This window comes from Columba livia, chromosome 15 (assembly GCF_036013475.1).
Source record: "Columba livia isolate bColLiv1 breed racing homer chromosome 15, bColLiv1.pat.W.v2, whole genome shotgun sequence".
Taxonomy (NCBI): Eukaryota; Metazoa; Chordata; class Aves; order Columbiformes; family Columbidae; genus Columba; species Columba livia.
In genome coordinates this window covers 14902934-14930668 of record NC_088616.1, presented here as the reverse complement: position 1 = coordinate 14930668, position 27735 = coordinate 14902934, and the positions used below count along the sequence as shown (strand labels likewise).

General features: G+C 44.5%; 1 protein-coding gene across 5 annotated transcripts in view; it reads right to left on the bottom strand.

Annotated features, from left to right (window-relative positions):
• Window positions 1–27735, bottom strand: part of TTYH3 (tweety family member 3) — a 77876-nt gene that overhangs the window by 34760 nt on the left and 15381 nt on the right. For all 5 annotated transcript variants that reach the window (XM_065031464.1, XM_065031463.1, XM_065031461.1 and 2 more), the window contains exon 2: window positions 4502–4671. In XM_065031464.1, coding sequence (XP_064887536.1) covers window positions 4502–4671 — 170 coding nt within the window. The remainder of the gene's footprint in view (window positions 1–4501; window positions 4672–27735) is intronic.

Here is a 27735-nt window from a genome sequence, read left to right as displayed (position 1 = left end):
CATGTGGACACCAGAACAGCACTCCTGAATGACAGCTTTCTTCCACCCTAGCACCCTCTGGAAGATACTCCAACGCATTTTCAGCACTTCCATAGGAAAGTCATCTCCACTGCTGCTATTTTTGCTCCTGTCGCACTCCCCAGCACACACACACACCTTTCTCCTCCTGAATCCACACCGTCCCATCCTCAGTTCTTTCTCCCAAACCCACCTTTGCCAGTCTCCTGTCCCCTCCGCTAACCCCACCTCTCCCCACCTTCCTTCTCACTCACATTTTTTGAATAAAAACCTTAAAGAAATTGATCTTCCGAGCTCTTTGGGCCAGGTTTGGTCCCTGCTTCACAAAAAAGTTGTGGACAGGCAAGGGTCCAGAGAAGGGTCACAAAGGTGATCAAAGAACTGGGAAGCCACCGTGCAAGAAAAGGCTGAGACAACTGGGCTTTCCTGTCTTCAGAAAAGGATGCTGAAGGTAGACCTCAGCACCATGTTCCAGTAGCAAAAGTGTGGCTACAGAGAAGATGGAGACTCCCTTTTTACATGGAAAAAAACAAGTGGTAATGGGTACAAGTTACTCCTGAGGAGATTCCGATTGCACACAAGAGGGAAATTTTTCATTATGAGAACTATCAGCCGCTGGAATTATCTCCCCTGGGAAGTGGTGGATCCTCCAACATTGGACACTTTGAAGATTCAGCTGGACAGGGTGCTGGGCCAGCTTGTCTAAGCTGTGCTTTTGCCAAGAAAGGATGGATCCTTGTGGTCCCTTCCAAGCCGGTATTCTATAATTCCAGGATGATGCTATGATTTTAAAAGTTGTTCCTGCTGTTCAATACTACATTTAAAAAGCCACTTGGGTACACAGTCATTTTGGTAAGTTTTGGAAACCCACTTAAGTCAAGAAAACACTGCACTCCTGAGATTAACACTATCGTCACTGGTGCACACCCACAGAAACACAGTAGAGACAGTACACTATACCAGCTCTTTGAAGAATTATATGAGACAGAAGAGCAGCATGCCATGATTTCTATGTACTCCTACAGGTACAACAGTAGGATTTAAAGCACTGCAGGTTGCATACATACTCTTCAGTATCACTCTTCAGCAAGACTGAAGAAGTTCAAGTCTGGAGCACAGCTTTCCTGGTGTGTCTATGCAAGAGTCATGTGGGCTTAGGACATCCCTTGATTAAACAAAAAAACCCCAAAAAAGCAAACAAACAACAACCAAAAAAACCACAACAATGACAACAAAACAAACGAACAAACAACAACAAGAAAAAAACCACACCACAAAAAAACCCACACAGAAAAGAAAAAATCAAGTGTAATTCCAAATTATCTTGCAATGTGACCTGCAAAAGATATGTTTTGTGGATTATACAAGGTATACATGAATAGCAGAGTGTTAATCTGACACAGAGAGCATATGCATGTCTTCTGGTGGAGAGATCCTCCTGTTGTAATACCCACACAGACACAGTGAAAACCCCTCTGGGTATCCAGTCACCAGTCTGAAAAGATGAACACTAGCCATTCCCATCACATCCTTAGAAATGAATAATCTAACTACACCGAGTCATCTTTAATTACAGGAACTTCATAAGGAGAGCCCTTTTTAGACTTCACGTTCTCAGGAGGAATGTTAATTTGTCTGCCTAATTACCACCTTGCACTTTCGCACTAAGGGAATGTGCTATTACTGGCACTTAAGAAAGCAAGTTTTCACCATCTATTTGTACCCTTTTTTTGCAGGTACCTTCTTCATGAAGCCTCCTACCCACCTTTGGAGCTGAACTCCCTTCTGGGAGAGTCAGGGTCATCTAACTGGTGGATGAAATGATGAGAAAGGACTAGAAATGAACTAAGTATTCAAGGAATAATCTAGGCAAATCACTCCTGCAGCTTTGTGGCTAGAGAGACTGAGAAGACTCATTAGAGAGACATTTTGCTGGAGAGCTCCTGCTACACCATTATGCCTTCTGCTGGCTCAGCAGGAAATATCAAGTCATTAGGAAATGGGGACCCATAGCACTCAGCAGGATTCACAGCACAAACAGCCCTCTGCGATTAAGTCTACCTAGATAACCACCTACTAGACACAGCTGGACTTAACCAGAGGCAACTAGTTCTCAGCGAGGAAGACAACAGTCCACTTCACGGTACTTGGACAGACCAGCTGCTGTTTGGAACCTCTTGCTGCTCCACCACCCAAGCTCCTTCTCTTCCCTGCAGAGAATAGTGCAAACCAGGTCAGCCTGCTGGACACAGACATTCAGAACAGACCTATTCCCCATCACTCTGAAACCTAACAGCATCAGTCTGGCACTTCTGTTACGTGTAATGCACAGCCAGGACAGGATATATCCAGTGGACTAATCTTTAACTGTGGGTATCTAAGTGGGACCTCCTGCTAGCACTGATTAGCTTCTTTGCTTTCCAGAAGCCGTGTCTGCATTCCCAGCCAGATGCTGAGCACAGAATGCCATGAGGCACCAGTTCAAGCACACGTTTGTGTCCATCTGCTCCAAGATGGGCCACAAAACTGACCGTGGCTTTGCAGGAGAGTGGGCAGCACTCATCACAATGGTACCAACCTGCTCAAGCATGCCAACTTCAGAGTGCAAATTTAAAACTTAATTAAAAAGGTCAAGACAAATACTCATCCAATACCACTGCAGATTCAGGCAGAATCTTAGTTTTCAGGATACTCCTGCATTTAATATTTGCAAAACCAAATGGTACATCAGGGCTGAAAACCAATGGTTCAGACTTCGAGGAAGCCTAAGCAGTTTTCCAGCTTGCAGACTTGACTGGCAGTCACATCAAGTTTTCTAGAGTTCATATGCTGATCTTCCAACTTTAAATTATTTCATGCATGCTGTGGAATATGTGCAGAATACCTCCTTCTCACCCTTTCTACAATTAAAACCAAACACAAGTACCATGCTCTGCAGCAGCTGCCTTGGACACACATGCTGTGTAACAATAGCCTGTAGCAGCAGCACAACTATAAATAGCATCAGCTAGAGCTTCTGTAAGAAAGGGTTAGGACCACAGCGCTTTCTGTGGATTGGAATGGATGCAGCTGAAGCTCTTGAGATCACTAAAAAGAGAGGTGACTGATGCTGAGATTTCTTCCTTGCAAGTTGTTTTCTAGTTTGCCTTTCCATTCCCAGCACCTCTTTGCATTCGGAAAAGCACGGATGAGCTCCCTGTGAAGACGGCAGCATTTGCTAGTGCTCGAGCTCTCCTCAACACTGAGCCCCTGCCTCTACAAGCAAATCCATCCCCAGCTGCTAAACTCACAACATCATGCCTGCTCTGCAGTGTTTGTTCCAGTACTTCAGGGGGTTTCTATTCTCTTAAGTATACATCTCAAAAGAGCAAATACACAAATGCATTAGAAGTACCGTCTAGCCCTTGAACAGCTAAGCCTGGCCTTCAAGGAACACACTGGCCTCTAGAAAGATCACATACCAGATCCACCACACATCAGCAGGTCAATGCAGAAAGTGAGCCATGAGACACCGCAAAATACAATTGTCTCATCATCTCCTTTCTGAACAGGGGACTGCTCCAAGACCTGCTGAGGGGCAACAAAGACCACCTGGAGCCTTGGGGAAGAGTAGATGATGCTTGAAATTGGTAAGAAATGCAGTGCTCAACCTCAGGGCACATATCCATAGAGCTCAGAGTAGTCATTCTGCCCAAGTCAAAACAAACTGAGTACATAGTTCCTTCCAGAGGTTGGCAAATATGTCTCTGCTTTCAGATGCCCCATCATTAGCTTCCTAGGAAATGGGATCCTCATCTGAGTTGATAGGGGGTGGGGAAGAAAATAGAAAACAAAATGTAAATTCTTTCCTTTTAACTTCTTCTGCCTATGTTCCACAAATTACTTATTTGCTTGTTTTTCAGCAGCCCTTCTTTTCACCTCACCTCCAAAAGCTTTGTGTTGCTCAGTCATAACACAAAGTGTTGCTGACACCAGCAGCATTACTAGCAACCCTTGGAGATGGCACATTAGCAGATAATGAAATGCAGCAGTGTCTTACACAGGCTGCAAAATCTGAACATCCACTCCAGTCAAATACCAATACCTCCAAACCCAAAAGAACAATCTGTGCCTCTTTCTTCCTAATCTACTCGCCCACGTAGTCATTCTTTTTGGACACCAGATTCTAAGAAATCTCCATCTAGACCCGACAAATATTTCAACTGTATCCATCCTATTTAAGCGATAAGCTTCCGAGGACGCAGTGTCCTTGATTTACCACTTGCAAAGTATCAAAGAGCAGGACATTAGCTATTCCTTTTCCCATTGCTCAAACCATTAGGCAAGTGGTAGAAAGAAAATACATTACCAATATTCAAAACAGGGATTACTACCAACATCGACCACCCACAGACACAGTCCATCAAGCGTGAAAACGCACACATAGGATACACCTCCCCAAGCGTTAATAACAGCGAGGATCCCTTTGAGGCATCGGCCGTACCTGCACACCAGGGTTGCGATGATGACGCACCACGCCGTACAGCAGCAGTCAGCATTGAGATGTTCTTCGCTCTTCCGATGGCGGCAACACAGCCAGAACGAGTAGAAGAGGAGGAAGAGCAGGTCCAGAGCGAGGCAGGAGAGCGCGATGCCGCCCAACAGCAACAGGGCCTGCGGGAAACACAGACGGCGTCACGTCCGACCAGGGCACGGCCATAGCGCGGGACGTGAATCGGGGCCCGGGTGTCTGAGGGCTCTGCACTAAGACAGACCTTGAAAACAAGATGGTTTGTGGGTTTTTATGTATGTTTTTTCAATATAAACAGGAGATTTTTAGCCCACTTTCTCCCCTCCCTGCATTCAACTCAATGAAACCATGTTCTGCACCTAAGCTGAGCCATTTTGGCTGTTCCCTCTTTACTCCTGATCAGGGGTCAGCAGATTTAAAGAAAAATAAAATTTAATTAAAAAAATAGTTCAGCCAGGTGCCTCTATCCGTGCAGTTCTTTAATCTTCATGAATAAATATGCAGGCTTATTCATTAGAAATCCAAGTGCATGAGTGGGTTTGAAAGGGGGTGGAATTTATTATACATGCATGAGATTGACTTTTAAAAAATGAATCCCCATGCAATGCTTCTGTTCAAGGTAGACCTAGAATAAGTGCTAAACCCCTTTATATACTATCCATGTATATAGGTACAACAAGAGCGGATGGTACAGGCACACTGGCTTGGAGCCGTCACATGCTGAATTCTTGTGTTATACCTGTTTCTAGTCAGATGTTCCTGGGAGAAAAGGGAAGCAATGTTTAACTCCATTCTAATTTACTTTTATTCAGAAAATCCTGGCCAGGACCCAAAAATGCAAATCAATTTTGTGAAATAAAATAAAAAATAATTAAAAACTCCATTCTAGCACCAAATCCAGCCACACTTTCCCACATGAATGAATGAAGTATTTTATCCAGAAACTAGTTTGTATAAACCCTTGGTAGTGGTGACAAATGCCAACTTATTAGAAATTACTTCAATATCTGGAAAGGGCCTAAGTCACCTACTGCTGCTCCAATATTGAGACAGCAGACATAGATCTGTATCAGCAAACCTGAAACAAGTGTTTAGGGCTTGGGTTTTTTTTAAATCAGTATCTTTTTCTCCCCATGCAGAAACCCCTTAAAGAACATTTATATGCTCCCTTCTAATTGAAACAATAATTTCCTCCTGAACAAAAAAACAACCAAAACAAAGAATGCAGTGATTAAAGTACAACTCCCAACAAAACTGGCGACTGTTTCTAACAGGATCTGGTAGTAACTTGCTCTTTGTAGACTTTTCTTCTCCGTCTTTCCCCACATCTGCTCCCCAGGTACTCCCAAATGAGGAGTTATCCTGGCAAACTATACGAACCACACAATGTACTTTCCAGCCAAGCAAATGTCAGTGTGTATGGGGTGTAGGGCCCATACGTATCGAGATTCACGCCACTTAAACCAAACAGCAGCGTCGCAGAGACTCCACGTCGCCGTGGAGTTGCCTTCCCAGCCTTCAGAAACCCACCCAGCGCACCGCGATGGGGGGACATGGCAGGCGCTGCCTTCCCAAAATAAACAGCCAAACCCCAGGCCTGTTGTAGAAAGCGAATTTTGGGATCTTTAACAGAGCAGAGTGGGGGTGGAAGGGAAAAAGCTCTCTCCCCCTTTCCCAGGATTGCACCAGATGGTGTGCACGCCGTTTGAGCTCCTGAGCAGAAAGGGGCCTTCGAGAGGGAAGCTGCGCTCGGAGCCCCACGTTCTCCCACTTCTGAAGGCTTGCCATCCACCAACACTCAATACTAATTTAACTAACACACTCGGCGTACCAAAGCTCCTTGGGGATACTCTTTATTTTTTAAACACGTCAGGCTGCTGTAATGCAAAGCTTTCCTGCGCCGCTTGCCTGCACTTCTTTCTTCACACCTTCAGCCTTCCTGCGTTACCACTGGGAAGACGAACCCAGCTGTAAACATCCTCCCAGCAACTCTTTTTTACCAAAAAAATTCACATTGCAGCTCCAGATGTAGGGAAACAGCCTCCATTAAAAGGAAAAAAAATAGCTAATACTAAACAATTAAAAAAATAAAGACTGCCATGCAGCAAGCAACCTGAAGTTTGACACTTAATATATGCTTTAATTTATGCATCTGGCCAAAAGGACTTGGCTGGCCACTACACCACGATCTGCGTTTCATTTTTCCAGAGAATATTTGTTTTCCATTAATGGATATGTGCCATGACAACAAGTGAAATCATCCAGCAGAGCAGTTATTAATCCTTCTGACTGATGAGTCAGTTTAGGACCCAGAAACTGGCAGGCAGTGAAAGCCTGGTCGCAACCAAAGATATGCCTGTGCCTGCTCATCAGGATTAAAGGACTGTATTTAAAATACGAGGGGGGGTTGAGGCTAGATAAACCCTCAGACACTCTATGCTGCAACATTAAATCTGGGACTCGGTTATCCAAGGCCACGTTATCCCGAGTAAATGTAAAATTATGCACTGGGCCTTTTGCCATAAAAGAGCATCAATTCGTCTTTGAACATTTGCTGAGCTATCAGAACCTTTACAGCAAATGATGCATGAACTGCCCGTACGGGAAAATGGAGACAACTTCGAGGAGCAACATTTTACCACTGTGCTGACACTAATGGCAGAAATGGAGACAGAGCAGTCCCTGAAAATGAGTGTAAATCCAAGCGGTACCAGACAGACTGGCAGGAGACAAAGCTACAGCGGTAAGATACACTTTCAAAATAAAAGTTAATAGCAGCACGCAGGGAAGTAACCACGAGCAGCATCACTAGCTTGGAAAGGCACCATGAAACCTGAATACACTGTCTCGTACAGCCTGTTGCAGTGTTAACAGCCTTTCTGAACCCCAGCATCATTGCTGGCATTCATGGTATTTACTCTCTCAATGGGATTAAAGAGCCAAAAAACGGGCAGGAAATATCTAAGTCCCCATACACACAGAGGAGCACCATCACAATCAGAAACACAGGGCACAGCAAAAACATTGCCTGCAAAAACACTGGGGGATGGTTAGGTCAGTATAAGGATACCCATAGGTGCTGATGTTACACCTAAGGACATACGTGTAGATCAGCCTTCAGTTAGCACAACCCTTGGTCTCCAAGCCCATGCCTTTTGTTACTGTGGATGGATTCAACCAATACTTGGTCTACTGCATGAAAAACTTCCATACGACAACTGGTTTCAGCTCTCAGACTGCAAGTTCCAAACTGTGATCCACAGCATTAGTTCCCTGAACGCATCTCTGATCACTGTGCTCCTGGAAGGCTAATTTTACCTGCTGAAACTACATTTAAGGGGATGTATATTCCACCTCATCTTACATACAAAGTCACAAAGAGGTGTGATCTACATAACATAAGAAAAGGATACAGAAGATACGTTTCAGTATGTTGCCTTGGAAAGGAAAGCCTAAACCAAGTCACCAAGCTTTGTAACACAGGAGGTAAATGTCAGGTTGCATTCACTGAAGTGTCAAGGTTTAGCACTGCCTTAAGTGCTGTTTGTTCATCACTAGACCGTAGAGAGGAGTGTTGGCTTAGGGACCCACAGCTCCTCACACCACCACCCCCCTCTGCCACAGAGGATACTTGGCACAAGAATTCCTGGCAGCAGAACACGTTTAGAAAGTTAATTCTGAATATACCCAGGCTCGAAATAATCCCTGTGTTTATTAAGTACAAGTTTTACCAACCTCAACCTATCCAATTTGTAATTACCACATTCTTCAGACCTCAACTGTACTAGCAGCAGCATGGCATAGTGAGCAGCTCTTCACATGGAACAGATGATGGATATTTCTGAATAGCACTACTAGTTAGAAAGTCCAGTAAAGCCTCATTAAGGAAATTGAGAGCAAAGCTGAAGCCTTCAGATGGCTCCTGAAAAGCATGCAGTTCTCCTTTTAACTTCAAAACTATTGATGGAAGATTATTTCATCATAAAACTTCATCATTTCAACTCACAGGACAAAACAGCTACAGCTTTTGAGCATCTCAACAACACAGCTGCCTTAATCATTGCCAGATTGAGCACTGCTTGTAGTTTTACCTTAAAGTTAGCTTTTGCCAAAAGAAAGCTTTCCACTGAATATGCAACTAATATTCCTTCTGGATTTCCATGAAGTGACTTGAGATCGTGATACTAAAACAGAGAGAAGAGGTTAAAGGAGTGTGGGAAGAGTAAAACGTTCACCCAGAAGAACAAATGGAGCAAACTGGGCTGCTGCCAATGGAGCACTCATGTCTATTTATTCCATGAAGGACGGAAGTCTTCTTAGCAAGAAAAGAAACTGCTGTGGGATAGTGTCATGCCTACACTACTTCCTACACCATTTTTTTGCAGACTTCAAGACATCTCTAAGAAGCCTATGTACTAATAGATGATAAGTAACTATGTCCCACTAAACTGGGTTTTTTTTATAATGCTGGCAACACGAGGAACACACTCTGACCCCCTCATCGACTTGTTCTGAACACGCTGTGTGCTCAGAGACTTGATTTTCATTTCTGAAAAATGCTGTATGTGGTGTTTGTTGAGATACTTAAAGTGTCTCAGGATGTCATTCATCCCGCAGCCCCTACAGAAGGATGCAGGCTTTGGTAGGGAACGCAGCCAACGGCGTATTGGCAAACGCAACGTGGGGGGAGGATGTGGAAACCACTGCTGATCTCAGCACTAAACCATCCCTATCTCCTCTGCCCGCGGGGACAGGCCTTCCCAAGCCAATTCCTGTGCTCAGCACAGCAGAGGAGCGAGGCTGGGCAGGAAACGTGCTCGGGAAGAGGCTTTTCCCACGGTCCCAAGATGTGTTCTCCTTGTGAGGGATCCCTCGGCAGCGGGGAAGAGCACCATGGAAACACAGGACAGGTTCCATCGTCTCATCTCCTTACACAGACACCTCCCAGACAAAGCACCCTGTTAAGGGAGTGCAGTAGATTATATATATATAGGGCAAGTCCACACTGGAGCAAACAATACAGGCCAACACTTTGCCTTGAGCTTTTTTGGCTATTGGCTTTCCTTTCTGGAAAACACCAAGGATTATGTCACTTCTTTCTTTTACTTTTTTTTTTTTCTTTTTTTTTTAAAAAAATCACCTGAAGACAATAAAACAGATCTGCAGTTGAAACACCTCCTAGCATGACTAGATAGCTCAAGTCTACTTAATCAAGTTGGTTAAACAAACGGGCTCGCTTCCTCAAAGCTGAGAAGCTATCTACACATGCAATGCCATTCCACAGTTAATTGGTATTATTAGAGCTGTGAACTAAAGCCACTTTAATTACAAATGAGAGTTCACACAGGGTTTTAATGTAGTTTGACTAGAATGGCCTTAATTCAGTGTAGTTTAATTCACTTTAGTGTATTTGAAGTGGTTTGACTAATCTGCTTTGAATTTATTCCTCCAGTTAATTCAGATTAATTTCTCAAGTGCCCTTGTGCAGGCAATGACTGAGAACAAGGCAAGGTTGATTAAAGATTCATCATCGCTTCCTCCATACTAACATTCTGACCCCTTATTTCATAATTAAAGACTTTCAACGCTGCCTTTATATTTGGTCCGATTCACAGAAGTTACCAGTGCAGAGGCTGAAAAGACACAACCTTGCTGATACTCAGTTTAGTGCAGTAACCAACACGCAATACAATCCTCACCAGAGCTTTGAGTTTTATTTTTGGCTAAACAATAGATAGCGCAGATAGGTCTGCACACCTCAGCTTCCACAAGTCACACTGGGGCAGGTGTTGGAATTCATCAGAGCATCTCACATCACAAACCAAAGAGAGAAGGAAAGTCCTGAGTAGAAAGGATTTGCTTAACAATTGGGTTGGATTTTTTCTTCCTGCCCACAAATGCAGATCTAAGCCGTGCTAATCAGCAGCGAACACTGGAGTCCTATTGGGGTGAAGCCAAATAACAATCCATTTATTCCTTAGCTGTTACAACTCAGCAATCTCCATCTTACACAGCAAGGAAATGTTCCCAGAGGTAAAAGGGTCCTCTAAACTGGATGTTCTTATCCCTAGTTTCTCCATAATGCTGGCTGAAAGCCTCTATGCACTACAGCGATGAAAAGAATGAGACACTCTCACCAAATTCAGTTTCCACTGACAGGTCCCCACAGACTAAATCTTTATTAAATGAGGCTTAGTTCAGAACTGGCAGCTTGTCAAATGAGCATTCTCGCTGAAAAGGCGGATTTCCTTTCTGGGGATTCTGCAAATTCCCTTGCCGGACTCTACAAAAATATAAAACCACCATAGATGCATCAGTGTTCATGCAGGTCTCTGCCTGAAATCCCAGACCAGCAAAACGTGTAAGGAATCCTCTTGGGAACACACCTTCGGCTTTAGAAGTTTATTCTTTCCTAATATTCCCAATTGGACAATGTTAAAACCATTAATTGACCTTGTTTAAAGGCAAGAATCAGAGAAATATTTGGAATATTGAGGCGAAGGGCACCAACAGGATAGCTGGAAGAATTTGGTGGGTCACCGGCACCGTTCAGCTTGCCCAGCTCACCCATAGCAGATCTGCACAATTTCACCAGACATTCCTTTCCCACAATTCGTAAGCTCACACATTCCCACCCAACAGTGATTCTGCTACTCAAGGTCTTTTAGAACCAGCCTAATTTCCTTGGTTAGAAAGCTGTATCATGCGTTGAAGTCTTAAAACAGTCTCCTCACAGGGTAATTTTCCAGCAAACTGGATAATGGAAAGAAACCCCGTGCTGTAAAGAAAGTATGAATTGCATGCTCCTACATCTCCGGGATAAGCGAGCGCTGCCTGCGTTACCCAACTCCAGCCTAAGTACTGTATAAATTCTCATGCCAAGACAACTCCCCAGTCCCAGCCCTGCAGTGGGAGCTCAGCTTTGCTCCCGCAGGCAAAACGCGGGGCTGCCAAGCTGCCTGTTGCACACAGGCAGGAGCAGGGCACACTTGCACAGCCCGGCACGTGAGTGAGGCAGGACTCATGTATTAAAAAATGATTTCAAAAAAAGGCAGGAAATGCTTAGGCTTGAAGCCCAGTGACTTAATCCAATTTCCATCCTTTTTCCCTTCCCCCTCCTGCAATATGGGCTCTTGGAGACAATGCACTTCATTTAGAGGCAGAAAAAAAACAAACCCTATGTGCCTGTGCTTGCACACTATCAAGCAAAGCACTGGGACACCACATTTTTGTATCTCTTAGTGCTGACCATGCATGCTCCAGAGTGGATGCCAGCCTTGAGAATCCTCTTTCAAGGCTCCAGCTGCAAGGAGCCTGTGTTTTACTGCAGGCTACCAGCTCTCTTTAGCTGCTGCTGTTTCTTATTAGATACGGTTTGAAACCCGAGTATTCATACTGCTCCTGTGAATTTCAGAGTTCTCCGCAAAGATAGGATCTTTCAGTAGAGATGATTACACACATCATTTACAAGCCTCGTGTTCCTCTGTAGGACCTAAACCCTATCCTTCCCAGGACTGGATAGGTTAAGATTAAATGCTGTATTTAGGCTTGAGGCATTCTTGGTCTTTTCTCCCCTTAAACCACCCACCCAAACTACAGAGTTTGAAGACGCCACCTTAGCAGGCAGCCATGGGTCTGCTTTGAGAGAGGCTTTCACACACCATTTCTGTTTGGAAGAGGATGCACAAGGCACTGGGGAGGAAGAGGAAGAGCAGAAATGAGCGGAGCCACCCGTAAGTGGAACAGAAAACAAAAACTCATCCCAGTTGTGGAAACTTTGCCCAAAAGAACATCAACCCATCAACAGGGTTAGCCTGTCTCATCATCAGGGACCGTAGTGTTTCCATAAGCATGATCGCTCTAGATAACGTGGTTCTGTTCACTTCTGCCATTATTTTTAACTTGCTGCGTTAGTTAAGAAGTTTTGCTGGGCAAAGATTTGCTCAAATTTCTTGGCAGTGTATGCGTTCAGTTGCATAGGATGCAAGCACAGACATCCAGCACAAGCATTCTTCCTCTCACTGTACTTTCCTGGCATCTCCTCCATGCAGCTTGTGACTTGCAGGCATATCAAAGCAGCTGAGAGGAAAGCAGTTCAAGCATGGCCACTTCCCGTCTGCCCCGAGCGATAAAAAACCCACACTGAGCTTCCAAATTTGTCTCCAAAATTTCCATATGAAAGAAGCTCATTTTAAGAGAAGAAGATATTTTTAACCACCACACTTGGACCGAAACGATTCTGGAAAGCCAGTGCAGGCTGACTTTGTGGGTTTCCACTATGGGATCTTGCACGGCGCCTCGTTCCCTTTGCAACATCTCTGCAACCTTCACCTCTGAGTAATTTTGGTGGGATTGTAACCAGAATTTAGAAGGGTCACTGATCGGGCCCAAAGCAGAACAAGACGACTAACAGAGAAGCAGCCACTGTGTGCAAATAATGTTATTTCCAACATCTACTCAGACCTACCAAGCTCGTTTTTATGAGACTATTCGGAGTAGAGCAATGATTTATGGCAAGACCCATAACTGATCTGCAAAGAACATTAAACCTTTTTTTTAAAATCAGTTATACCCGAAAACACGGAATTATTACTCCTTGCAACCAGAAATATTATTAAAGTGTATTGGCTGTACCACAGAAAGTATGAAGAAATCCAAGAGAGATTAAAAAATTCAAGACAAATGTAGAAAACCTGAACATTGCGGGGCCAACAGGGTTGTGTTCGTGAACCGCTTGCAGAACGATGTCTTGCCCAGAAAATTCTCAATGGCAGCGTCTCTGCAGACACCATTTCAATCCTATTTATGTCTCAGGAGTTTCTGTGCTATGCATCTATTGCTGCACACTATAAACTCAAGCACAACATTTTCTGCACTTAAGCACAAAAGTGATGCAGAATAATTTGAGAGAGAGTCCAAATTGGAATGGAAACTTCAACATCAATTTGTTACTAATGTTAGCAGGCACCTAGATTTGCATTTCAAGTCTAACGTTTACACAACTTGCTTCATATCATTAGCACCATGAAGAGGTCTTTTTCTAAACAGCGGCTATTAGGAAAATGTTTAAGCCACAGTAAGAAGCTCTAGCATACACCTTGGCATTTGGAAGCACTTATTAATAAATAAATAAATATGTATAATTAGGAAGAAAATAGGTGTTTTCTGGCCAAGATAACAAACCCACCACAAATGGCTTCATAAACTGCTTCTATCAGCACTGATTGGATAGGAAGGTAAATTGCTGTAATTTGGCTTCTGCATTTATACATCAGTGATGGGAACGGGCTATAGTGGTTTTAACTCAGGAGACTAATGTGGAGATCCATGTCCAGTTTGTGCTCAGTTTGCAACCTGAAGTCAATCTTCAGAATCAAAAGTGAGAAGTTTGGAACAACGTTAAAAAAAACAAACCAGAACAAGAACAAGAAAGGGACACTGCATTTCCATTTATATTTTTGCCCCGTTCAGCTTCACTGGCATTTGCCTACACAACTGAGGCAGCAAAAACTCAATGGAGTTCATCATACACAAATACACATTAAGCCTACGACGAGGTGAGAGAAATGGCACACTCGATTGCATTAGCAGATGACACTGGTCTCGCTGACCTCTGGGAGGAGATAAAAAGCAAAATCAAAGGCAAACCGCCCCCCATCTTTAAAAAGTCACAGCCCATTGTTCTACAGCTAGCAGCCCGTATGACATCTTCCTTAAAATAATTCGTATTTGAAGTCAGCTTCAATGCAGCGTGTCAGTCATGCGGAGAGGCCGGGAAGAACCGGGAAGGGGCGATGTCCCACGGGGATGTGTTTTGTGAGCTGGGGAAGCAAGAACACAGACCTCTGACCCACCTATTGACTGTGGGGCTGAACTGACCTCCCCGCACAAACACCACCACTTAACTGCCAGAGACAACAAGGGCCACACTTCTCACCATAAATTCACTCCAAACTTGCTCGTTGAAGACTACAGTTGGGGTTAAAAAAGAGAAAAAGGGGGGAAATAAAAAAAGGAGATAATCTCTTCCTTCAACTTAAAGCTGTATTTTACCCTCCCCCCAAAATATGCTCATTCATGTGCAGGAAACGTTTCTACGTCAAGTCTTCCTTGGTTTTCTTTTGAGGTTTATTGAGTTGTGGGTTGTTTTTTTTTCTTCTTTCTTTAAAGAATAAAAAACAAAGCTCTCAAAAAAATCCTCAGGGACAAAGACAACCAATATTCACTATTGAGAACCTTAAAAAAAAAAAAAAATACCATAGAGAGACTAATAGAGGAAGCAGATCAAAAAACTACCCAAGCCAGCCAAGACCCACCACAGTCGCAGCTGGAGCCCGTGTTTCTGCACCGCTGACATGACCGGGAGCGTCATTAACCGCTCGCGTGAGGGACGCTCCCGAGCTGAGAACGGCCTCACGCAGGCTCCTCGCCAAGCGCCGCGAAGGGACGGGGGCCCCCAGCAGCTCGTCCTGGTCTTGTCAAAAACAAGTTTCTCTTTTAGTGAATTTGCCTGTCAGCTAAAGCTTTATATTAGCTGCATTTTCCTGAAAAGCCAGATATATGTTTTGGTAGACATATCAATGACCTTGCATGCCATTGCTAAGAATGGATGCACATCTAGTGAGGGGGACAACGAGAAAGAGGTGACCAAAAACTGACCAACCGAAGTATTCCATCCCATTCACATAATACTTCATATAAAAGTGGGAGACCATGAGGATCTCATCCCTTTTTCCTCATGGCCGACATTAGGAGAGGACCTTGCGAGTTGTCCCTGCAAACTGAATCCAGCTCCGGTTGGCTGCAGAGTCCAGTCCAGGGCTTTGGGTACTGGCCCTAAGTTGCCGGGACTTTCAAGATTGGTTTTGTATATTTTGTATTATTTTCTCTATTTTTACTGGCAGCATCAGTAAAGCATTTTTAATTTTTCCAACTCTCTTCTCCCTGTCCTTCTTTCCCTCCCAGTCACCTGTCCTGAGTGGGAAGCGGGGAGAGGGATGGATTGAAGGGGAAAAAGGGGGGAGAGGGGGTTAACAATACATCTGCCATGGTTTTATTATCACCCCGCAATCAAAACCTCGACACAGCTCTACCGAAGGGAAATGCAATTTGAATAGAGATGGTTTCTTTACAGCTTCCCCATTAAGCGATGCAGAGCTGTAGATGGCCCTCCCAGCGACCAGGGTAAAGGCAGATGCTGTCCCCTCCGGAGCAGCATTGGGCAAGGGCTCACAGCCCCGCTCCTCCAATTCTGCTGCCCAGGCGTCGTGCTGATAAAAAGGGGAGCACGTGCTTTTTAAATTGACCTCCTGAATGCCATTCATGAGAGCTAACAGTAGATGGGCATACAGGTTAAAAAACAGCAAAAAAAAACCCCAACCAACACCACCACCACACACACAAAACAAAGCCAAACAAACAAAACCAGAAAACAAAACAAAACAAACAAAACCCCACACAAAACAAAACACAACACACTGGGGTTACAAGTCATATAGGGTGCCACAGTATGTATTTTCAGAGGGCACCCCGCTTTGTGGCTTTGGGTCTCAGCATCGCTCCTCACAGTTTCTCCATTTCCCCATGGGGCCAGGGGAAGAGGGGAAACTTTCTCCTTTCAACTAAGCAAAGCTGTTCGATTCTCTTAGGGTTTGTCTATCTGCAAAGCTGAAAGTTGTTATGGACCACTGGCCTAGAAAAAATTGAAGTACTGGGTTCATATCAGCTATTTAGGGACAAATATACCTCACTTCTAGCTTCCTTTACCACCAGATTTTGGGAATACATAGGACATGGGACTCCTGCTGTAATAGCAGTTTTGTCAGTAAAAGAAGCGGGTGCTTACCCCACTGTGTCCCAACGGGATTTTTTGTTAGCTGCTCTACTTTCCCAAGACAGATGCATCATTTCCACTAGAAATCGATGCACTTTATAGGTAAACTAATACGCACACAGCCCCCCTTCAGGAATTCTTGTATCCTGCTCACAAGATTAGTGCTGGCAGGACTTCTCCAGCTCCTGAGCAGGCATTCACTCATTCATTCATCAGTTCTTCTGAACTGCATCTCAAGATTGATTTTACAGCAAAGTTCCCAGAGCTCCCTTAGAGGTTCTTCCTACACTGATGCCATGGCTATATTTAAAGAAGGAATCCCACTAAAGTGGTTTATAACATGCTCTGGCAGGACAGTATAGACGGAGTTAAATCCTATTAAGCTACTTAAGTTGCTTTCCCCCTCTAAAGTCACCTGTTAAATGCTGGCCCTGCACATCACAGCCAACCATCAAAACAGCTTTATCAAGAGTCACGCTTAAAACACCAAACAAAACAAAGAAATTCAATCATCACACACATGAGAAAGAGAAACTGGGGCACTGTGCTGCTCCACTAACCTCCCGGGATCCCGGGGGCTGGAGAAGGCTGGTGATTAGCTTTTCATTACAGTTAGATTGTAACCCACTTGCACACCGCTTGACTTTATTAGGTAAAGATAAAATAAGAATGACTGTTTCTTTACATGCTACTCTTGACATAGAGTCAATATATTATGAAAAGTCTATATGGAGAATATGTGAAAATAAGGTTTACCTTTCAAATAGAGATCACACTAATTGGAGGGGATGGGGGCAACTGGAAAAACACAGTTCAGCCTTAAGTCAGCATCCCATGGAGAAGAGGGAAACCACCATTCATAGTTATTCTCATCTCCTTTCCCAGTAACTTGAAAATAGGCACCACAGAGTCTTGAAAGATTCATTCCCATAAATGTTAAACTGGCACCTTCAAAGCTCCAGTTTTATGTAGCGTTCAATTCACCAAGTCAATGTGTTACTGTTATGAGTTCTCAGACAAACCTTGATTCCACAGATCCCATAAAATAATAGAAGACAATAGGCTGGAAAAGACCTCTGGAGGTCACTGTAATCCAGCCTGCTGCTAAAAGTAGGGCTAATTTAATAGATGACGATGCTAAGAGCCTTGCCCGGGCAAGTTTCAAGTGTCTCTAAGGGTAGGGTTTCCAAAACTTCCCTCAGCCCCCGCTCCAGCACTACAAAGAAAAATGTTCATAAATGATTGCACTCGAGTGTCATTTCCCATTGCACTTGTGGTTGTTGTTGCTTGTTGTTTTGCTGGGCACCTCTGAGAAGACCCTGGTGCTGTTTTCTCCAAGCCCACCCTTCAGGCACGCGAAGGCCGCTCACGGATCTGTCCTCTCACTGTCTTGTCTCCAGGCTGAAGGGTCCCAAGCCCCCCAGCCTCTCTTCACAGGTCAGGCTCTGACCATCTCAGTGACTGTCCCCAGGCATGCTCCAGTTACCCAGCATCTCTCCTGCACCAGGGGACCCAAATCATTATGCAGTTAAACAGCATTTGTGCTGGCACATAGAAATGGAGGAAAACCCATGCACACGAAATGGCTAATGACCCCATTTTAGGGCTATTTTTGGCTTGCTTAGAGGCCTAGGCAAAGTGCAAGCCTTCGGAACTTGGGTTTGCCTCCAGCTGCATGACCTACCCCACCTGATATGGTCACGAAGCACCGAAAGGTGGCAGATCTCCCCCCACGCTGAACAGCACAGACCGTTGCTCTGTGGGCGTGAGAAATGCAGCAAGTACCATTTGAGATCAAGCGAGAGACGCAACAGCACGGCTGTTATTCCTCAAAACAACAAAACAAGACAACCAAGGAAGGAGAAAAGCAGAGGTAGGTAAGGAAGAAAAAAAAAGCAAAGCAGCTATCGCAAAGTTACACATTTCAGACTGAAAACAAGGCACCTCGGGAGTTATTTGGTGAGCCCAACTGTGTGGATGCTCATGCAGCCCATTGGCTGCTGCCTTCCAGTGCTGCACAGCAACGAGCCGGGAGGTGGGATGCTGCGAGGAGGCGGGATGGAGGCTGCGGGGAAGCGGGATGGAGGCTGCGGGGAAGCGGGATGGAGGCTGCCAGCACAGCACGGATGAGAGCTCCTAGCTCAACCCCTCCTCTGCAAACCCACAGCCCAGCCTGACACGCACCGCGGCTGCTCCAGCTCTCCGGCTGACCGCGATATCGATCGCTCTTCCCTCAGCAGAGGTCAGTCAGGGAGAGACAGCCAAAGGAGGCAGGACCGCGGTTAAATGAATGACGGGGTCAATGTAGAGCAGCCGCACCGGGTTATTTCAACAGAAGCAGAATAGGACAATCCCGCGTTCTGCCTCAGTCCACAGCTCAGGTTTTCCTTGGTGGTGGGGAAGATGGTACTGCAGAAATAAGGATGAGGTGGACGGGAAGGGGAAATATGTGCAGTTGTGCTTTTATCTGATACAGGTCAGAGAAGTGCTGACACCCAAAAGGTATTAATACTCCTCAAAGGCAGTGCTGCACAGCACAAGTGCTGCTCTTGTAGGTGTTTCACTCCATTAATTTGGGAAAGTGAGGGAAAAAAATGGTCACAAGAGAGAAAGCTACCCATCCCCAGCTTCCTTATAAAAGGGGCTCCAATCCCAGGCTCTTAGACAATGCAGACATTTACAAAAGAAGATACAAGCTTCTTGCAGAAGGACGAACAGGAAAGCACACAGGAACTGGCATAATGTGGAAAACTGATCCAGCTATTGGGCTTACCCCCACAGCCACAAAATAGATCTTGAAGTGTGCTATGGATGTGGAGGAGGAAAGCTAGTTCTAGTGCCTGAGCAAGACAGCTCACAGCAGGAGAGCTGGCCACAGCTTCCCTCCAGCACAACCACCTAAATCAAATCACTATTAGATGCCAGCAAAAATTAAGACAAAGAACTCAGATTTACAAACTCTAGCACAAGAAAGGTCTGGAATTCTTTCCATCCAGACCCAAAATCCATATCTCCCAGAAGCACTCATAGTTAGAATGAGCAAAGGATACCCTGAGCCCCTCTGCCCCACTTCCCTGTATGTGCAGAAGTTCATCTTCCGAGCAGTGATTACTGATCGGGGCATCTTCACACACAGAGCTGATTCTCAGCTTGGAAAAGCAGAACTAACAGGAGGAAGAAGGCTCAAAACTGAGCAGCAAAACAAGCAGCCCAACTTCTACCATTTTTAAAATAAAGCAAATCAAAGTTCTCAGTTGTTACATTGCTGAGTTGGCCACTGAAAACAAGACCAAAGGCCGGACAACAGAATTTTGGGGCAGAGAGAAGGTATTTTAGAACATAGGCACATACAACTCCTCCAGCTTTTTTCAATGGTCCAGCTGCTACAAATCTCAGGAGTCCCATCACAAACACTGTCACCTTCACCTTTTCCACCAGCAAGGAAAAGTGTGTTAGAGGGTGGAGAAGCATTAGCATCTCTCCCTTTGGCCATCATACAACTGTAATTACAGCAGCTGTTTATGCAGCCTATAACAGTTACCTGCTTCCCACTATGTATAAACCAAAAGTCAAACCACTGCAGAAAGAACCGTGGTTTATGTCACTGCATCCCCCAAGCCGCCTGCCCCTCAGCTGATCAAGCCGCACTGGAGCAGATGAGAAGCGCTAGCATGGAGTCTAAGCTTGGCTCCTGATGACTGATCTCCGCACTGAAATGGGAGGCCCTGAAGCAATCTGCACTGCCAGCTCTGTTGGGGATGCAGCAAAGAGCGGATTTAATATCTTAAAACACAAAACCCACAGATTCCCTGCATGCACGCATACCCAAGCCCATTTCTGCTATGGTCGTCTCAAATGGAGAAAAATCTCCAAGAAATACACCACCTTCTCTCTTAGAAGAAAGTTTATGGGGAAGTGGTAGATCCTGCCAACATACCCAGTACAAGAACATTTTAAAAGTTTTTAGAGACTGAGAGTACAAATTCATTTGAAAACCTGTCACATCTTTTGTTAGTTGTAAAGATGTTTGATAGGTAGACAGCTAAGGATTAGATTTCTTCATTATTTGGCAGTAGCCAAAAAGGTTCATAATCATTATATGAACATAGTTCTTAAGCTTATAAATTACTGTTATTTCTGCATCAACTAGCTTTTACTGCAACAAAAAAATAAAGAAGTAAAAGGCATAGTTTAAACAGGTGAGATCTCCCCAGTACTGACAAAGCACTACTTTCCCCATTAACAGCTGCCGCTATATATGGAGGCGTCAGAGATTATTTCCTTTCTCTTCTCCAGCATCACCACTGAACATTTAGCAACAGGAAAACAACAAGAACACCAACATGAGAAGGCTGTGACAATTCAGCACAGAAACGGGTAGGCTGGCTCTCACCGGGCTCCAGCAATCACTCAACGTGCCACTGGTGCGGTCTCTGAGCTGTAGACAATACCAAAAAACAATACCAACATCTCACTAAAACAGAGCCAGGAAAAGAAGGAAACAGTTGGTAGCACAGCTGCTTCTAGAACTTGCTATTTACCCCATCCACAGGGCGAAGATATCAATGTTTTCCTCCATTTTCCTTCCATCTTACAACAATGCTCTAAATCCCTATGTCCACATCCACTACACAAATATTACGATGTGTTGTTGAAGTTAGCTATCCAGAGGTCATCATCCATCCCATCTGACCTGCTAGAGCAACGAACCGCAGCGGACACAACTCCACCCTAACGAGCAAGGCTATTTTTGCTGCTGCGCTTGAGGATCAAAGCTTGTCCCTAAAAAGCTCTGATCCCAGGGTCTAAGACCACTTTGGTAACAGCTGAGATGGGAAGAAAAACCTCCACTTTCAGAATACGCAAACACCAAGTTCAGGGGAAGAAGCACCACACAATCTAGGTGCTAAACTATTATCATCGATGGCACAGCAGCAAGAATGCCCTATTAAAACCTGTAACTAAATCAAGGAATTATACTATTCATAACTGAACTAAAAAGCACTGTCCTCTGGGATAGGAGAGAATTTCTCCTCAGACTGCTCACCTCATTGACAGTCATGTTGCTTTTCATAATCTTGTCCACAAATTCAATCAAGCTCCAGATAAAATCTAATCAAGTTGGACAAGCTGAATTGCAAGGACTGTCTTTTCAAGTCCTTTAACGAGAGGTCAGTGCAAAATAAGCCTCTGATGTCCCAGGACTCACACGGGCTTATTTCATATAGTGCTTTGCTGTAGGCACCAAAGACTACCTTAGCTCCTCAAATTATTTGTAATACTCCAGTGCAGCATTTGATCTCTAGACAAAATAGGTTTATTCTTCTGTCCTTTTTGTTGATATCCTTAGTGATTTCTCCAGGCACAAAAATGGCTCTCCTACATATAGGAAAGACCTGCTACTCACAGAACTCCGTAACTATAATCATTCCTCAACTTAAAGTTTGTCTCTCTGGAAAACATGATCTTCCCTGAGAACTACTGCTGGTCTGAAGACGGTGACCATCCTGAAGCAAATGTAAAAGCATCCATAGATTGTCAGGGCAAAGCATTCGCATTTAAGAAGACCTCATCGTTCATATTTATACATGCTGGTCACTTCAGTCTGTCATTCAGAGACACCCTTTGTCTTCTCCCCCCAACTCAAAAGACAAACTTTAAGCCATAGGCAATATCTGGTTACTCCCGAGCAAACAGGCATTAGGAAAAATTTACTCCTACAACAATTAAATAAGAGAAGAAGCCTTATTATATTTACTACTTCAGACTAAGGCATTCAAAAGTATCAACTTATGATCTAAAGTTAACTTAAAAATTAATTCATGGAGCCTGGGAAAAACAGCATAACATTTAAATACCATATGTGACCAATGTGACATTGCAAACCTACGCGACTGGGGTTAAAGCCTGTCCAGCTGTGCGTGGCTACTATCTGCCTGTTCTATTCACCAAGCATGTAGAAACCTTTATTCACACTTACAGTTCTGATGCAGATTCAAGGAAACTCTACAAAAGTGGTCTTAGGGTGGCAAAAAGTTTTGTAACCATATTAGTCGCAAATTTTACTGATACTAAAATCTTACAAGGAGAAAACCACTTCTTCCTAGCATCATATTTCCATAGATAACAAGACAGTGAACGCTCCCACTAGCCAAATTCCTAACATTTCAAAAGTAATCATTTCTAAGCTACCCAACAGATAAACAGAACTAACAAGCTTTTAGCCAACAAGCCACTCCCGTCTTCCTCTTGTTCAGCATGTGCAGCTCAGGTCATTTCCGATTTCGACTCCAGCAGGAAGAGCTCTTTCAGCCAGAACACAGAAATAAGGTGCCCAGCAGCCCAGACTCACTGACTCTGCACTGTGTTAAAAAAGCACTTGGAAAAAAGGCTACTGATTAAAGGAAGGGTGCTGTTATCTCCAACACACCAAACATCTGAAAGGATGTTCCCTCCCAGACACTTCAATGTATGAAGTTCAGTTCCCCTCCTTTTTATTTTTTTTTTTGTTAAATAAAGTCTTTCTAAAACAAAAGAAAGTGTTTGTTCATTTGACTGTTTATCCAACCAGCTTCAAAATTAAAATATTCCTGCCCTGTCTCCACTCCAGGTTGGTCCCTGGTGAGTATCTCCAATATTTTACATATCAATATTTCTCTCTAGAAACCCAGCTCTAGGGAGAATGAGGAAGTGAAGAAGCTCGAGCATATTTATCAGACTTGACACTTCCTATCAGTATGCAGCACTAGAAAACAATTTCCCTGATAAATGGATGGGCCTGAACTACTCACACAGCCCTGTATCCTGCTTTCAACCTCATTACTCTTTTAAAGAGGTACAGCTCTGCAAAGGGCTTCAAAAATGCAGACAGACTTGCAGCAGAGGAACCTGCAGGGAAGGTGGGGACTGTCGGTATATTATGGACACACAGCTGGACCCCAGAGGTCTGGGAAAGAAACATTTGTGTTACTGCTTGTCCCTCTGTAAAAGGCCTTACACCCCACCTTAGACACCACGCATCAACACGAGGTTGTGTGTGATTTCACAGGGCACGTCCAAAGCTCTAGTGCACTTTGGTGAGGAGATGCACGCACGCGACCCAACGAGAGCATCAAATCACACCATCCACTGCTGCAGAAGTGCCCAATTGAGCCATTGCTCGTGTGGCAACAAGAGCAGCTCAAGACTGTTAAAGTGATGGACAGTGTGGTCTTTAGGGCAGAGAGAAACAAAGCTCTGAAGGATGGATTCATGGCAGCACTTTAACAGGAATATTCCCTGCTCAGCTACAATTCTGCAGGTCACAAAGTAACCAGAAATGAAATGCTATTTCAGACCCCTTTCACTAGTGGCACAGTGGTTTGTTCTATCAGCTTTCAGCATCGTTTCCAGCTACAAACCAGAAAGAAGCCATAAAGAGCAGGAAACAGCTAATCTATAAGCCAAACCCAGAAGCATGTTTTTTTCCATGATGATGAAATAAAAAGAACAAAATCAAACAAACTATAGTTTAAAAAACCCTATGAAGACAGAAGTCAGCCAGAGATTTTTTATTTGGCTCCTGAATTTTGCTTATTGATTCAACACCTCAAAACATTCCAAAAGGGAGATTCAACACCAAACCTTGTGCATTCCACACTTTCCTACCCAACTTTCTTAGCACTGAAGCACAGCCACTTTGTTTCTGCCCCAGGTTTATACCAGACCAAGGTTACAACAACTCATCCAACAAGAACAGCGTTTTACATCTGGAGGATCAGGTGCTCAACCTGGTTCACCGGGCAGCCGTTCAAATACCTTGATCTCCGGTTAGCAGGATCGCTTTATTTTGCACCAGGGCTAGTTACACTATAACTTGAATCGGTGATACCTCTGTGCTGGGGTTCAAACCTGTTTTCAGCCAGGGCAGTTCCCTGATTTAATCACCGAGCTGCTCCCAAGTGTTGCAGCTGCCTTCCTGGACCACAAACTTCCACTTCAGACAGGTACGATCACAGGGTCTGAAGCTGCAAGCTTTATTAAGGATGGAAGAGTCACATCAATTTAGGATTCCCCATGCAGGCACTCAGGTTTAAGTCCCATTTACAGAAAGGCACAACCCTGAAACCACAGTTTTGCGCTATTTCTCCACTGAGGTCTTGCTTGAAAAGCCCTGGCACATACAAACATACATGTTCAGAGCCCAAATTTTAAATCATGCTCTATGTTAGAATATAGCACTATCATTTTTTTTTCTCATTGTACAGAAACAGTGTCCAACAAGGAATATACATGAGAGATATTTCTACCATGTATTTATTCCAAACGGGTGCCGGCGCACGCAGGTCTCAGCACTGCAGTGATACAGCAGCGCCGTTCCACCTGAGTTCAGGAGCTAAAATAGTCTTTGATGCCATTAAAAAATAATCCAGCCTTTCAAGGCTGCAGCTCAATGCTAAATTTGTGCAAAAGACTTTCTACAGAGAAATCTAATAAGGACACTTCGAGCACACAGATAATGCCAGAAAGTGCTAGTTGGAACCTCGCTCCCCCAAATCACAGCTCCCCATAAACACAGCTCAGCATACCCAAATCAAACCTCCCCATAAACACAGCTCAGCACCCCCAAATCACATCTCCCCATAAACACAGCTCAGCACCCCCAAATCACATCTCCCCATCAACTCAGCTCAGCATCCCCAAGTCACAACTCCCCATAAACACAGCTCAGCACAGCATCCACCTCAACCTTCTTTGGAGATTTGTACTAACTTATTTACTTTTTCTTCTTATAATTACACTGACAAGTAATTCAGTGCATATTACCTTAGAATTCTGGGTGGTTTAGGAATTGACAGCAACAGTAAGTGCCATTTCCAGCATGCATTTCAAAAATCAGTCACAGCCTGCCTAGCAGAACCCATTTATCGATGTTTAAATAAATATCTGCCACTCTGTAGACAAATAGACTCATTCTTCAAACATTCTGAGAGCAAATACAAAACAATGCAGCAAAGTTTGGACTGCATGTAGCTGCTTTTTTAGTGTATTGAAGTGCAAACATGAAGTGGATTTGTTTGCATGGACTTCTACAATTTAATGGGGGAGGCGGGGGTTGTTGTTTTTAAACAACTTCAAAACTTCTGTGCAACTTGTAAGGAAAGTGACGATAGCAAGTTTTCTCTTGGACCCTTTGAGCATATTCAAGCACCTGCATGTTGCAAGAAAATATTAAAAAAAAACAACAAACCACACAGGACTTGAGAACAGCCTGTTTTTTCTGGGCTATTAGAATAGTCTTTCCGAACACAGCACAAGGGAGGAAACATTTTGTAATGCTTCACAGTTCCCAGAACAAAGCGTGACCTCTTCTAGCACTAACCCCGTCCGCAGGGTGCAGGCTCGGACACCATCAAATCCCTCTGCAATTCACAGATGCGCAAGAGGAAACGGTGACACTTCAGGCAGCCAAAGCTTCCCTGTTAAGTCTGGGACTGAAAAGTGTGCAAGACAGCAGAATTAGAAGTCACTCGGTCACAATTTTAGCAGGAAATGCTTTGCTCTTATCAGCATTACTTCAAGCCACCCCTATTATGCTAATCAAGTAACTTGTGAACACTGAAGCGCCCTTGATAGAGAGGGCCATTGTCAAGAAATAATAAGTCCTTCAACATTTGTTTTCGTAGCAGCTACATCTGGGGAAGACATTACTGCAAAGCATCTACCTCTCAGCAGAGCCCGACTTGGATCAGTTTGAGAGGCAGAAATGCAAACACCATATGCTTTGCTGAAGCTTTAGCTGCTCAGAGCTTCACAGACCCGTGTTTCATCAATATGTGCCACCCCAGCCCTCTGTGCCAACCGAACCGTGTGTGTCGCTTGGACAATGCTTCATTACCTGGGACTGCTGCTCCAAAGCTGGGCCTGGGGTACCGGTGTTAGCACCGAGATAACAGCAAACAGCTCCCCTGTTGTTATTGTCACACCTGATAAGCGCAGAGAGGCGAGCCATCATCCTGACAGGCCTTCGGCTGGCATCGCTGTGCTTTTAGGACCATTCAATGCATGATTTACATACTGCTACTAATGCAGAGGCGCACTAAATGCCAGCTTTTGTGTAGGAAAAAAGGTGATCCCCACAAGCTAAAAGCATAAAGGCGCTGACTGCAAATTGGTTGCCCCACTTGTGATCAACATACCCTCCGCAATCTTTCACTTTGTATTTCATTGGGAAATTTAAGCTACTTTGAACACTTGCCGTTGATACAGGGACTTTCCCCATTTCTCCACCGGCTAAAAGGGCATTCATCTCACCGCTGCGCTTCTGCATTTTGAAAGCATCACATCCACCAAAGGACAGTCTCGCCAGCCAGCAGCCCTGTGCCCCTGACCTTGAAAACCCTGAACACTGAGGGCTTCCTTCAGATAGCAGCAGCAACCCTATTTACTGCAGACAAAATTAAAAAGAACTGGAAGAAGGAAGTACCTTCTCTTTCACATCCTAAATTGGCTGATAGTTCCCCCCTCACAGTGTAATCCTGAGCTATGCTTCCCACCGACCACTTTTTCTTTTGTCTCTAGATAGGCATACTGTAATTACTGTATATACTGCATATTTGTGTGTCTTCTCATTGCTACCTTTACATTAATAACCAGTACTGGAGATGAATCCTTTCTATCCATGGAGAATTACACCAAGCCAGAAGCACTACAGCTGAAGAGCTTAACAGGTCAAGTCCAAGGTGTTGCACAGCCACTCAATAAACCTCAAGGGAAAGGCTCCTTCGCTCAGGGCAGCTGCTGTGAACACACCACCGTCACGACATCTGCATCTGGCACACGAGCAGGGCCAGAGCAGGACCAACAAGCAGCAGAACCAGCTGGAGCCCCAGGCTGCAGTGCCCCTGCTCCCCAGGTCCTCACGCGCCGTGCGAGGGACTTTAACTTCTAACCACAAACCAGGCTCTTTTCCTCCAACATCTTCACAAGTGCTGACTGGCAGAAGAGCAGCAGACTTCGGATTACAGCGTGTTTCAGAAAGAAAGCACAGACTCTTCACTCTGCTGCTTATTTTTTAATCTCACACCTGGGAAGAGAAACACAGCCCCCTGACAGTCGAAATATGAGGAGGGATCCAGCAAAAATGAAGAAATCCAATGGACGACAAGCAGCTGCCTCGTCCGCTATTATGCACGCACGTACTGTGGCACTTTGAGGTGACACAGAGTCAGCACAGATTCCTGGCCTGTCAGCTCTTGGGAAGGACTATTTAATCCAGGCCACAGCAGAGCAGTGGGCAACTCCTGCTATGAACCATCCTTGTGGTTGCTGTGACCTTTGGCTTGGCAAGACACCCAACACACACCTCATGGTGCTTCCTAATGGCTTCAGTGCA